Source organism: Carlito syrichta, unplaced genomic scaffold (genome assembly GCF_000164805.1).
Source record: "Carlito syrichta isolate Samal-C Ts95f unplaced genomic scaffold, Tarsius_syrichta-2.0.1 Scaffold309730, whole genome shotgun sequence".
NCBI classification, from domain to species: domain Eukaryota; kingdom Metazoa; phylum Chordata; class Mammalia; order Primates; family Tarsiidae; genus Carlito; species Carlito syrichta.
Window position 1 is genome coordinate 341485 of NW_007253826.1, and position 14469 is coordinate 355953.

The 14469-nt window shown below is 40.7% G+C and overlaps 1 protein-coding gene across 4 annotated transcripts in view; it reads left to right on the forward strand.

Moving 5' to 3' along the window:
- EIF2B3 (eukaryotic translation initiation factor 2B subunit gamma) overlaps positions 1-14469 on the forward strand; it is a 165785-nt gene that overhangs the window by 104331 nt on the left and 46985 nt on the right. For all 4 annotated transcript variants that reach the window (XM_008067655.1, XM_008067654.2, XM_021717415.1 and 1 more), the window contains exon 6: positions 9045-9134. In XM_008067655.1, the coding sequence (XP_008065846.1) occupies positions 9045-9134 (90 nt within the window). The remainder of the gene's footprint in view (positions 1-9044; positions 9135-14469) is intronic.

A 14469-nucleotide genomic window follows, 5' to 3' on the forward strand; every position in this document is an offset into this window, starting at 1 on the left:
ACTCCAGCCTGGGCAGTGGAGTGAGACTCCATCTCAAAAAAAAAAGAGCTAACTTTTTGTTTCATTGATCCTTTGTATCTTTTTTTTTTTATTTCAACTTTAGTTCTGCTCTGATCTTCATTATTTCTTTTCTTCTGCTAACTTTAGGGTTGGTTTGTTCATGTTTATCTGGTTCCTTGAGATGTAATGTTAGGTTGTTGATATATGATCTTCCAGTCTTATTAACTTAGGCCTTAGGCTTGAACTTTGGCTGTGTCCTAGAAATTTCGATAACTTGTTTCGTTGTTGTCATTCGTTTTGAGGAATTTTTAAATTTTCACCTTGTTTTCATTGTTGATCTAAGGATAATTCAGGAGCAGATTGTTTAACTTCCATACTTTTGTTTGGTTTTTGTAAGTTCTTGGAGTTAATTTATAGTTTTATTCCACTGAGAAGGCACTTGGAATGATTTTGATTTTTTTGATTTTTTTTTTTTTTTTTGAGTTGGAGTCTCACTCTGTCGCCCAGACTGGAGTGCAGTGGCCACTCCCGGCCACCGCAGCCGACCTGCTGGGCTCTGGCGATTCTTCCGCCTCAGCCTTCCAAGTAGCCAGAATTACAGGCATGCACTACCACGCCCGGCTGATTTTTTGATTTATTGTAAAGATGAGGTCTTGCTGCCCAGGCGGGTCTTGAACCCGCAGGCTTAGACAATCCACTCACCTCAGCCTCCCAAAGGCGCGGGATTACAGGCTGAGCCACCGAGCCCAGCGATTTTTTTGAATTTATTGATACTTGATTGTGGCCTATCATATGGTCTATCTTGGAGAATGTTCCATGTGCTGATGAGAAAAATGTATATTCTGCAGTTTGGGGCTAGAATGTTCTGCGGATGTCTGTTAGTTCCATTTTCTCTCGAGTACGGTTGAACTTCAGTGTTTCTTTGTTGACTTTTGGCATTGGTGGTCTGTCTGTTGCTGTCAGTGGAGTGTTGATGTCTCTCAGTATTATTGTGTTGCTGTCCATCTCTTATTTTAGGTCTAGTAGAATTTGTTTTACAAAGCTGGGGGCTCTGGTGTTAAGCACATATATACTGTTTAAAATGGCTATGTCTTCTCGTTGCATTGATCCTTTTATGATTATGTAATAACCATCCTTGTCTCTCTTTTTTTTTTTTTTTAACTGTTGTTAATTTAAAGTCTGTTTTATCTGATATGAAAATGGCTACTACTGCTCGTTTTTGGCTTCCATTTGTGTGGACTGTTTTTCCTTACCCCTTTACCTTGAGTTTGTAGGATTTTTTGTGAGTTAAGTGGGTCTCTTGAAAGCAGCAGACATTTGGGTTATGTTCCATTCTGTCAGTCTTTTTATTGGGGCATTGAGACTATTTACATTCAGAGTTAATAATATGTCATGTACTACTCTAGTCATCATACTGGTTGCTATCTGGTTTCCTTCCTTCCTTCTTTCTTTCTTTCTTCCTTTCTTTTCTCTGTTGTGTTGGTGTTCCATAAGGCCTGTGAGCTTTTTGGTTTCTAGCATTTTTCTAATGGTGTATTTCAACCATTTGTTTCAGTATTTAGAACTCCTTTGAGTATTTCTTGTAGAACTGGTCTAGTAGTGACAAATTCTCTCGGGGTTTACTTACCTGGGAAAGACTTCATTTCTCCTTTATTTATGAAACTTAGTTTTGCAGGACAGAAAAAAAAGAATTTTAAGAGCAGTGAGACAAAAACATCAAATAACTTACAAAAGTAAACCTATCAGACTAACACCAGACATCACAGAAGAAACCCTATAAACCAGAAGGGATTGGTTGACTGTTATTCTATTGAAGAGGTTGAAGATGGGGCCCCAATCCCTTCTGGTTTACAGGGTTTCTTCTGTGATGTCTGGTGTTAGTCTAATAGGTTTACTTTTGTAAGTTATTGATGTTTTAGTCTCACTGCTCTTAAAATTCTTTTCTTCACATCAACTTTGCATAACCGGATAATTATATGCCTTGGAGATTACCTTTTTGCAGTGAATCTTTTAGGGGATTCTTTGGGCTTCTTGTATTAGATGTTTAGATCTCTGGCAAAGCCAGGGAAGTTTCCTTTCATTATTCCCTCACATTGATTTTTCAAAAGTGTTGCTTTCTCTTCTTCCTCAGGACACCTGTGAATCTTAGGTTTGGACATTTTACATAATCCCACATTTCTTGGAGACTTTGTTCTATTCTCTTGATTCTTTTTTCTTTATTGTTGTCTAATTGATTTAATTCAAAAGCCTTGTCTTTAAGTTCTGAGATCCTTTGTTCTACTTGTTCTAGTCTAGTTCTGTTAAAACTTTCCAGTGCATTTTTTACTTCCCTAAAATAAATGTTTTATTTTTTTTAGTCAAAGTCTCACTCTGTCGGGCTTGACTGCAGTGGTACGATCACAGTACCACAGCCTTAATCTGCTGGGCTCAGGTGATCCTTCTTCTACCTCAGCCTTCCAGGTTGCTGGAACTACAGGTGTGCACCACCATGCCCAGCTAATTTTTTTATTTTATTGTAGAGACAAGGTCTTACCAAGTTGCTCAGGCTGGTCTTAAACCCCTGGGATCAGGCAGGCTTCTTGTCTCCACCTCCCAAAGTGCTGGGATTACAAGTATGAGCCACCGCATCTGGTTCAGCTTGTTCTTTTTTTTTTTTTAAGATGTCTATCTCTTTGGGGAAGTTTTCATTCATGTTCTGAATGGGGTTTTTTTTTTAATTATTTCTTTTGTTGGTTTTCAATTTTCTCCTGAAGTTCATTGATCAATTTTATAATCAACCTTTTGAGTTCTGTGCCTGGAATTTCAAAAACTTTATTTTGACTAGGGTTTGCGGCTGACTTGGTGTGGTTTTTTTGGGTGTGTTGCAGAACTCTGTTTTTTCATATTGTCAGAATTCTTTTTCTGGTTCCTTCTCATTAGGGTAGACTATTTTGTCTTATTTCAGATTGGCAGGGGGCTAATAGGCATTGTAGGGTTCCTTTGGTTATATATATCCTTGGTATGGTGAGTTTCTCAATTGCCAACTGTGGCAGTCCTGCATTGGCTCACAGTGTCCTGAGTGACCATAGTGACTTGAAAAGTGGTGTTAGTTGGGGTTTGGGATCAGGCTATCCCCAAACCTGCACTGTTATATCTGATGTGGTGGGCCGTGCTGTTGACCTCCAGCCAGGAGGTGGCACTTGTGAGAGAAAGCCAGCTGCGATGGGGGTTGTGGGCTTTCTCTTTTTTTTCTTTGGTGGACTTTCTTTTTGGTGCATGTTGCTCATAGGAAGTACCCAGTCAGCCTAGGTGGAGGAGGCTCTGGGGATTACCCAGGTTCTCTGTCTATTTTGAACCTTCAAAAGGGGTATGGGGTTGGAGGAAGTAACTTGAGCACCCCACAGGAGTGCCCCACTCTTGGCTACCCCAGTGGGGATTAAGAGGAAGTCCCAAACCACTGGAGTGATGCTGTTGTGTAGGGCAAGCACAGAAGAGTTTACAAGAGGCGTGAAAGGTGCTAAGGCCAAGAGTCCCACTAGCCTTCCACCTTGGCTTCAGGTAGTTTGTCTTGTGAATGTCAAAGTGCATCAAGCTTCGGGGACTCAGGTGTTCTCATGGCAACCAGCCAGGAACTGTCTGCAACCATGGAGTTTGCCCTTCAGGATCATCCCCCTTCCAGGCCTCAAGGGTTGAGTTCCTGGGAAATGGTACCTGGTGCTGCTCAGGGCTTTCTTTTTTACTACATCAGTCCATATAGGCTTCAGCAGAGCACTGCTGTGGATAAGGCAGTTTCTCATGAGGGACTAGAGTTCTGCAAGGCTCAGAGTGCCCTCCCAGGTTCATGGCAGGAGCACAGAACTCCTGAATTCCCCTCATTCACCTTCCCCACTGTGTCCAGAGGCTGTCTGGCTAGTTCCAGCCCAATTGGATGGATTTTTCTTTTCTTTGTACTTTGTGGTTATTATTGCTTCTTCAAGGAATCATGGGTCGTGCTGCTTGTCTTGTTCCTCTCTGAGCACTGAGGGAAACTCTATCTTGGTTTACTCTGTAGGAGAAACTCACTCAAGCTGTCTCACATCAGACATCTTAATCTGTTATCCCTAAAATTTTCCTTACTATAAAAAAAAGTTTGTAAGGAGTATGAATATAAAAGCAGAGACTAAATATTTGTTTACCCATATTCTTAGCATTACTCACAATGGTCAAAATGTCAAAGCTACTCAGATGTTTATTGATAGATAAATGAATAAACAAAATATAGTACATATATACAATGGGATATTATTCAGCCTTAAAAAGGAAGAAAATTTTTTTTTTAGAGATAGAGTCTCACTCTGTAACCCAGTCTGGAATGCAGTGACATGATCATAGCTCACTACATCCTCAAACTCCTGGGCTCAAGTAATCCTCTTACCTCAGCTTCCAGAGTAGCCAGGACTACAGGCACCATGCATGGCTAATTTTTTTAAATTTTTTGTAGAGATAGGGGTCTCACAATGTGGCCCAGGCTGAGGAAGAAAATTTTAACACATTACAACATGGATTGACACTAATATGTATAGTGAAATAAGCCAATCATAAAAGGACAATTAGTGTATGGTTCCTCTTATATGAGGTACCTGGAATAGTCAAATTCATAGGAGGAAGTAGACTCTAGCTGATCTTGGAAAACAGTGCCTAAGATGCAGAGAGGCAGGATAAGAGACAAAAAACCTAGAGGTAAAAATGAGAGGGGTGGAGGAAAGTCAGAAATAAGATAGTTAACCTCTCTAGAGCAAAGTGGGACCCAAGTGGGGTCGATTCCCTGCACCTACCTGACTTCCCCCATAGTCACACTGTAAGGACATTAGAAGTTGAAGGACACTTGGTGGTCAGATAGATATTCCAGAGAGGAGGTGGCTTAAAGAAAGAATTTGAGGAATTCTTTAGATAAGGTAGAATTTGACCACAGACATTCTTAACTCACAGAGGGAAATAAGGTTGAAGGGCTAATATCTGACAGGGAAGTGTCACGCTGCCTGAGAAATCTGGCCCCAGCTGAACTCAGAATGAAATCTGCCCTGTAACTCTGGGAATGTAGTATGCATACATGGATGTTCATGTGCAGTTGTTTATGAGGACTGTCAAAGCCAGGGCTCTATTTGGCACACTGAGTGGAGGTATAGAAATTCCATTATGTAGAAGGCTAAGAACTTTCATGAAAAGTCTTTAAAAGCCATTTAATCTTTGTAGTTAAATAACTTTATATTTGAATCTTTCCCAACACTTATTTCATTTATATAGTCCTTATTTATTCTAAAGTAATATTATTATTAATAAGAAATAACTTTTTAATAATTGTTATAATTATATCTTGATTTTCTTCCACAAAGACATGTTTTAGGAGCTGGGTGTGGTGGCTTATGCCTGTAATCCCAGCTACTCAAGAGGTTGAAGCAAGAGGATCATTTGAGGCCAGGAGCTCAAGACCAGCCTAGGCAAAATAGCAAGACATCTATCTCTAAAAAAGTAAAAAAAAAATTAGCCAGGGCTGTTGGCACATGCCTGTAGTCCCAGCTAGTTGGGAGGCTAAAGCAGGGAGGATCCCTTGATTCCAGGAGCTCAAGACTACAGTGAACTATGATTGCTTCACTGCACTCCAGCCTGGGCAACAGAGCAAGATTCCATCTCTAAAATATTCGTTTTAATGCTTTATGTTACTGAACAATTTAAGCTTTACAAATTCCAATTCTAAAATCTGCAGCTTACTCTTTTAAAAATATATTTATAAAAATAACCCAAAGATATTCTCTATGCTCCTGATGACTTATATTGTTCTAGGTTTTCTAGGCTTTGCCCACTGTCTGTTCCAGTTTTGTTTTTGTCTTTGTTTTGTTTTTGTTTTTTTTTGAGTTGGAGTCTCACTCTATCAAAGCTGGAGTACAGTGGCAAACTGATGGCCACTGCAGCCTCAACCTGCTGGGCTCAGGTGACCCTTCCGCCTCAGCCTTCCAAGTAGATGGAACTACAGGCACATGCCACCACACTCAGATAATTTTTTTTATTTATTGTAGAGATGAGGTCTCGCCAAGTTGCCCAGGCTGGTCTCAAACCTGTGAGCTCAGGCAGTGCTCTCACCTCTGCCTCTCAAAGTGCTGAGATTATAGGTGTGAACCACCACGTCCAGCCTTGTTCCAGTTTTCTAAGGTATTTTTTTCACTATCCTCTTTTTCTTTTATTATAGTTGACATTTTTAAAAGCATTTGACAATTCTTTTTATGTTAGGTGAAGAGAAGAAAAAAAATCTGTGAAGGCTCTTCAAAGAATCTGTAGACTTTGGAGGTTAATACCATTTCTCTGGGCTCTTTTATCACTGAAAAGAGTCCCACAAATTTTTGCTATTTTTAAAAATTGCAATAGACTTTTTCTATGGTTTGCAAATTGTTCTATTTTTTAAACATAAAACTACAACTATTTCTAAATGTATTATTCATTTCCATTTACTGATTTTTTTTTTCTATACTATATGCAAACCTAAAACATCATCCTGGCCAGAGCAAAAAGCCAGTGATTCAGATTTCACTCTTTGAGGATTTTTACTTTTGTTTTTTTCTTTTTAAAGTCTCAATCTTTATTTCTATTTTCATTCTAAAACAATAAAATGAAATAAAGAAAACTCATTTTTGGCAACTTAAATGCCATTAATGTCCCAGTCTCAAGATTTATATTCATTACACATTTAATCTGAAAGAAAAAAATATCCAAATTGCCCAACTCTGTTCCTGCATTGAATTCCAAATTTGTAACTAGTTAAGTCTCTAGCCTTGAGTGTACCAGTTAAATTTTTGGAACATTTTTTTGGTTACAAAAAATGGAAGAAACTTTTACCTACTTTATGGGATGAGAGAAAAAACTGAAAAGGCATTTATAAACTATAAAATGAATACTGATTTCATATGTAGCAGGGATTGTTAATAATTTAGAAGATGATTATTCAAACTTTTAAATTATTCCTATCCTGACTCTAGCAATACAGGTTGACCTCAACTATAAAAAATGAGAGTAATATATCTACCTCAGAAGGTAGTTGTGAGGATTAAATAATATAGAGTATATTGGATAATTAAAGGAATTTGTAGACCAGGAGAGTTAACAGGAGAGTGCAACTTTCCAAACTGGTTAGATCAAGGAAGAGAATTTTCAAAGTGTGGACTTCAAAGGAAATCCTGGTACCACATGTAGGAGTCACAATCACATTTGCTAAAATCTATCTCCTAGCTGGGCTCGGTGGCTCAGCCTGTAATCCCATGCCTTTGGGAGGCTGAGGTGAGTGGATTGCCTGAGCCCACGGGTTTGGGACCCGCCTGGGCAACTTGGCGAGACCTCATCTCTACAATAAATCAAAAATTAGCCGGGCATGGTAGCGTGCACCTGTAGTTCCAGCTACTTGGAAGGCTGAGGCAGACGGATCGCCCGAGCCCAGCAGGTCGAGGCTGCAGTGGCCGGGAGTGGACACTGCACTACAGTCTGGGTGACAGAGTGAGATTCCAACTCAAAAAAAAAAATCTATCTCCTGAGGAATTTCTTAGAACTCAAGAATCTCAGAAAGTTAGGAAGGAGAAGTATGGTTTTCTTTCTTCTTCATCCTCATTGTATGTATACATTAATTGGCTGGGGTGTGTATGGCGCTATGGGTGTGGGACTCCCAAGTCTCTGACTTTTGTTATAATTTTGGAAGCATTTATTCTCCCTTTTCCAAAAAGAGTAGAAGCCCAGAGTAGTACACAATAACTTATTTGATAAATTACCTCTGGGGTATCTAGATCCCATGAGAATAATTTTCCTTAAAACTATAAGCCAGCCAAGCACAGTGGCTCACACCTGTAATCCCAGTGCTTTGGGAGGCGGAGGCGAGAGGATTGCCTGAGCCCAGGGATTCTAGACCAGCCTAGACAAGTTGGTGAGCTCTTGTCTCTACAATAAATCAAAAAATTAGCCAGACATGATGGTACCCGCTTGTAGTTCCAGCTACTTGGAAGGCCAAGGTAGAAGGATCACTTGAATCCAGCAGATCACGGCTGCAGTGGCCATGAGCGTGCCACTGCACTCCAGCCTAGGCAACAGAGTGAGACTGTGACTCAAAAACAAACAAACAAACAACAAAAAAAAACAACCATAAGCCAAAGCAAAGCAATACCAAGTAGAAGAAAGATGACAACGAGGCAGCTATGACTAGACTAGAATGCCAGGTTTTTTCACTCTATTCTTTGCCTCCCTGCCCCTGCTGTTTGTTTTTATTGAGTAAGATGACCTGGACCATTACAAGCATGACATTTTATAAGGCTGAAACCAAAGATGGTAAACTAAAATAAATAACACCGGAACAGATGCCTTAATTTATTTGTTTATTCAGCAACTATTTATTGAACATTTACGGTGAACGAGGCCCAATGCTAGGTTCTGAGGCTATGAAGATAAATCTTTGCTGTCTGCTGAATTTCTGTCTAGTGGGACAGACAAGTAAACAGGCTGTTTCCTTATTGTATAAGTTAGCTAATAGAGTGGGATCACAAACTTGGGTTGCCAGTGAAGGTTTCCTGGAAGAAGTATATCTGGGGTGAATCTTGATAGATAAATAAGAGTAGAAAGTTAGGAATAGTCATAGGATTTTACTTCATCTTTTATGAAGATGGAGAATACATATCAAATCCCAGAGGTATACAACAACAAAAACATGGCGAAGGTATGACCTGCAGAAAATGTGATAGAACTAGGAAAATGTTGGTTATAAGAATTATGTACAGTGGTTTGTGATAGAAGAGAAGAAGGTTAATTGCCTGTGATTTAATGTCTCTCACCAAATTTCTTTAGAAACCTAGAAACCTCATAGTGTGATATGGTTTGTAGGAAGAGGACCTTTTATGTAGTAAGATCAGAGCTGATGTCCACCATCCTGATCTTCCCAGTGTGGAATGTAGGTAGCATGGCTCTGATCCTTATAAACTTCCTAATACGTGCTACCTGTTACTAGAATGGGACCCATGTTACCTGATTGTGAGCCCCTTCTTTCTTATTCTTTTTTGCAGGCACCCTAGAATACGTTTCCACACAGACCTTGTGGATGCCCATCTCTACTGCCTGAAAAAATACGTTGTGGATTTCCTAATGGAAAATAAGTAAGGAAGAAGGAGGTAGAGTTAAACCTACAGGGTATAACAAGCTACCTTGTGACTTAGTTAACAGTTTTAAACCTTCATAATTTAGATAACCAGTTATATAAATGGTACAGTTGGGTCTCACCTTTGTTTTATAAATGAAATTATGTTATCGACGTACTGTTATTTTGTCTGTACCACAGAGTCCTTTGTTTATCTTTTGGGGGCCTGTGTTATAATAAATTAGCAAAATATTTTTGTAAAATTTGTTGTAATCCATGATGCCTCCTTCTGCCCAGCCCCAGGCTCTACTCGCCTTCTGCAAGGGTGAGCTCCCCAGCTCATGAGCTATTTGTTTCCAAATACATGTTCTTCCACTAGGCAGTTATCCTTTAGATGGGCCCTCTTAGCAAAGGGCTAGAGACTTACCCCAGAAAAGGAAAAGAAGAAGAGCAAGTCTCCTTTCAGTTTTGGAAAAGAAGCCCACCTTACTGACTGAACTTTCCTGAATGCAGAGAAACAAAATTTGGCACTTTTTCTGATTTTGCTTTGAGAACAGAATCCTGGACCTTAAGTACTTTCCAGAGACTGTATCTGGACAGGACTTGAGTATCCAAAGAGAAAACCTCTGTTTTCAGTTGATCTCAAGAATTTTTATAAAAAATGCATCTAGAGTCCTCAGAAGAACAAGTAGGAAAAGATTTAACAACTGCATGATTAAGAAGAGGAACAGCTAGTTTCCCTTGATGACTGCTGCATAAGTTTCTGCCTTGAATAGCACGGATGAACCGGAAAACAAACACCACGGCAGCAAATTCCCTCGGACCAGCTGGGAAAAGGAATCCGAGAACCTGAGTTTAAATGCTAACTCTGCCCTTGGTTGATGGACCTGAACATACACGGGAGTTTTAAGGGCAAGGAGGGTTGTTGCTCTGTGCTCAGCGTGAGCTTTCTTGCAGTGTCCTACCCCTCCCCCACCACAACACCTGCTGAGCTCTTATGGGTAAAACAAATCATTTGTGCTCCTAGAAAACATTCCCAAAGATTGTTGTTTTTCTGTTTCCCCTCCCCGGGACACTGTTGCCCTGCTCCCCTCTGACCTGTTGTTTTTCATTCCATCAAGACATATTTATTAAGCACCTGTTGGGAAGCAGGTATTGTGCTAGATTAACTGTGGGATCAATGATGAGTAAGTAGACATGGCCCTGCCCTCATGAAATTATAGCCTAACGCTCCATGATGGATTGTGGAGACCTTGCTCTTTAGATAGCAGAGAAACTTGCTGCCAATATTTAGAGAGTGATCCAAGGCCTATTTCCCAGTTACCAGTCTGGGCTATTTGTATTCCAAAAATGAAGCTAACTCTTGGCCATTGCAGGGTATATTTTTTACTCTTAAATGAAAATAAAGCTGTATATAATGAACCTTGGCCTTGATGGACTAGGAGGGGATGCAAGAGTGTTAGAATTTGACTTTTTAAAAAACTATTTACTGTGGAAATTTTTACATAAATTCAAAAGTAGAGAAAGTAACATAATAAGCTCTCATGCATCTGTCTCACAGATTCAGCAGTTATCAGCTCATAGTCAGTCTTGTTTTATATATGCCTCCATTCATCTCCCCACTGTCTCCCCAGGTTGTTTTAAAGCAAAACATTATGATATAATTTCACCTGTAAATATTCCAGTATGTATCTTTAAAATATAGCCGGGCTTGGTGGCTCAGCCTATAATCCCATGCCTTGGGAGGCTGAGGTGAGTGGATTGCCTGAGCCTGCGGGTTCAAGACCCGCCTGGGCAACTTGGTGAGACCTCATCTCTACAATAAATCAAAAAATTAGCCGGGTGTGGTAGCGCGCACCTGTAGTTCCAACTACTTGAAAGGCTGAGGCGGAAGGATCGCCCACCGGAGCCTAGAGGCTCGAGGCTGCGGTGGCCGGGAGTGGCCACTGCACTCCAGTCTGGGTGACAGAGTGAGACTCCAACTCAAAAAATAAAACAAAATAAGGCTGGGCCTGGTGGCTCAGCCTGTAATCCCGTGCTTTGGGAGTACTGAGGTGAGTGGATTGCCTGAGCCCGCAGGTTCGAGACCCGCCTGGGCAACTTGGCGAGACCTCATCTCTACAATAAATCAAAAAATTAGCCGGGCGTGGTAGTGCGTGCCTATAATTCCGGCTACTCGGAAGGCTGAGGCGGAAGGATTGCCGGAGCCCAGCAGGTCGAGGCTGTGGTGGCCGGGAGCGACCACTGCACTCCAGTCTGGGCGACGTGAGACTCCAACTCAAAAAACAAAAACAAACAAACAAAAACAAACAAACAAACAAACAAAAACAAAATAAAATAAAATATAAGAACTCTTTATTTTGTATAAACAAATACCTTAATACCGTTATCACACCTAAAAAAAACTGATAGTGCTTCCTCATTACTATCAAATAGGATTATGAGTTTTGGTGTCTATAAATGCAGGCAGTTTTATATCAGCGATAGCCTTATCCTGGCTGTTACAGCTTATTTGTAGATCATTTGGCCACTACAGTTAGTTATTCCCACTCCTGGCAAGTGTAGTACAGTAGTATTAAACTTAGAGGACAGTTTGAAGCTTTAAGTTAGTGATTTGGCTGTGGCTCCTGGCCAGAGATTTTGCCAAAGTAGACTTTCCCAGAGCCTGCTGCAATAGAGAATGATACAGAGCCTCAGCTCAAACTACCTCCCCATCTCAAGACCTATTAAAGAGCCCAGTATTTCTTTCCTGCCCCATCTACCTTCACTGCTCAGAGTTGCTAGAATCAAAGGGCATATATTGAAAATTAGTAGGCCCAAACTTTACATGTATGATGACCACTTATCTAACCTAATCCTGAATTGTACACCACATCTTTAAAAGAAAAAATTAGTAAATTTCAATATATTAGAAAAAGCATATAGGCATAGAAAGGCAAATTTAAATGGTACTTGAAGGAGAGTCTTTATTTCTGACTGGAATAATGGAGGTCTTTGAGAAGTTGAGAGATGGGACTGAATGTGGTAGATAGCCACATGTAGAAGGCCTTGAAAGCTAAGCAGGGAGTTACACATCTTTAGACGGAATAGTCTATATGAAATGAGCAATGATACAACCTGGCAGGGGAACACAAACTATTCTGCATGGGAAAGAAATTCCTTCAAGATAAATAGGAGGCATTTATAATAACCTGGTCGTGAAATAGTGACTCCTTTAGGAATAGAAAGGAAAGAGTAAACCTAGAAGATACAACTTCAAGAAAAAACTTCTTTAGCAATTCTTTGTTATAGTTCATCTATGAAAGTTAACATATTCTACCCTGTGTTCTTTGTGTAGAAAACTTTGTGTTTTCTACAAAATCACACTTATGTTTTATTAGTGTTTACATGCTAACATCTTCCACCCAAATTCTTTGAGAATAGATACCTATCTGGATTGGTAAGGCATTCAGTATATGATTGGTGAATGGGAGGAAAAATATAGTGACAGATAGCAGAAGTAATTTAGTATATACATCAGTAATGAAAGAAGAGAATAAGATTTCTGCAGTTGCCTAAGCAGAAAAACAACAAGGAGAGCATGGAGAAAAAAATCATCTGTACTCTCTTTGTTGAGAAATTTGGTTACTATACACACATTTTTTTTTTTTTTTGAGTTGGAGTCTCACTCTGTTGCCCAGACTGGAGTGCAGTGGCCGCTCTCAGCCACTACAGCCTCGACACGCTGGGCTCCGGCAATCCTTCTGCCTCAGCCTTCCGAGTAGCCAGAATTACAGGCATGCGCTACCATGCCTGGCTGATTTTTTGATTTATTGTAGAGATGAGGTCTCGCCAAGTTGTCCAGGTGGGTCTCAAACCCACGGGCTCAGGCAATCCACTCACCTCAGCCTCCTAAAGTGCAGGATTACAGGCTGAGCCACCGAGCCTGGCTATACACACATTTTATTTACTTCTAGATGCAGTATAATAGATTAATATTTCAAATATTCATCTCTTGAATATTTTAATTAAAAACGTATTAGATTTTCTGTCCGAGCCAGAGCTTAGACTGAGTATTGTGACTGTGATGCCTCTTGATACTAAGTAGTGAACCAAAAGTTCCTCTCTCTTTCACAGTGACAGCCCTCTTAGGAAGTCTAGAAGCTCAGGTATTGGCCCAACTCTTTGCTTACCTCAATAGGAGGTACTCCAAAGTGGAGACTGAGTCACGGCCCCAGTTGACTTGGTTTCTAGGAAGGACTCAAGTAATATGCCAGCTTTATGAGCAAAATCCATGTGCGCCAGGCAAATTATACTAGTATTAGTCCTGGTTTCCTTTTAGCACAGAAACCCAGAAAAATTTGTCTGTCTCTTTCCCTGCTAGACCTCCTAGCCACTTTAAGAGTCATAGAAGAGACCCGCCTGGGCAACTTGGCGAGACCTCATCTCTACAATAAATCAAAAAATTAGCCGGGTGTGGTAGCGCGCGCCTGTAGTTCCAGCTACTTGGAAGGCTGAGGCGGAAGGATTGCCGGAGACCAGCAGGTCAAGGCTGCGGTGCCGGGAGCGGCCACTGCACTCCATTCTGGGTGACAGAGTGAGACTCCAACTCAAAAAAAAAAAAAAAAAGAGTCATAGAAGAGATTAATCTTAATAAAAGGATGAATTGAAGCTAAATACTTCCTTATCCAGAAGAATCCAAGGTTACAGCCAACCTCTTCTAGTTGCAGAATCTGATTCTGCTGTGCAGTAGTTAGAGTCTTGAGTTTGGGAGTTCAGTCCAGGAAGAGAGAGAGGAAAGAAGAAAATTATCTTTTTTTTTTGAGTAGGAGTCTCATTCTGTTGCCCAGTCTGGAGTACAATGGCACACTCACAGCCACTGCAGCACTGACCTGCTGGGCTCAGGTGATTCTTCTGCCTCAACTTTCCAAGTAGCTGGAACCCCAGCAAGCACCACCATATGCAGCTAATTTTTTAAAAATTTATTTTAGAGATGAAGTTTCACCAGGTTGCCCAGACTGGTCTCGAACCCCCAGACTCAGACAGTCCTCTTGCTTCTGTCTTCCAAAATGCTGGAATTATAGGTGTGAGCCACCACGACCAGCAGAAAGTTATCTTCAACAGCACCATGCATGTACCAGGCACTGTGCTAGGTGCTTTTCACATAGAAGTTCATTCAGTCCTTAAAATAGTTTTCATAGCCGGGCTCGGTGACTCAACCTGTAATCCCGCACCTTTGGGAGGCTGAGGTGAGTGGATTGCCTGAGCCCGCGGGTTCGAGACCCGCCTGGGCAGCGAGACCTCATCTCTACAATAAATCAAAAAATCAGCCGGGTGTGGTAGTGCATGCCTGTAATTCCGGCTACTCGGAAGAT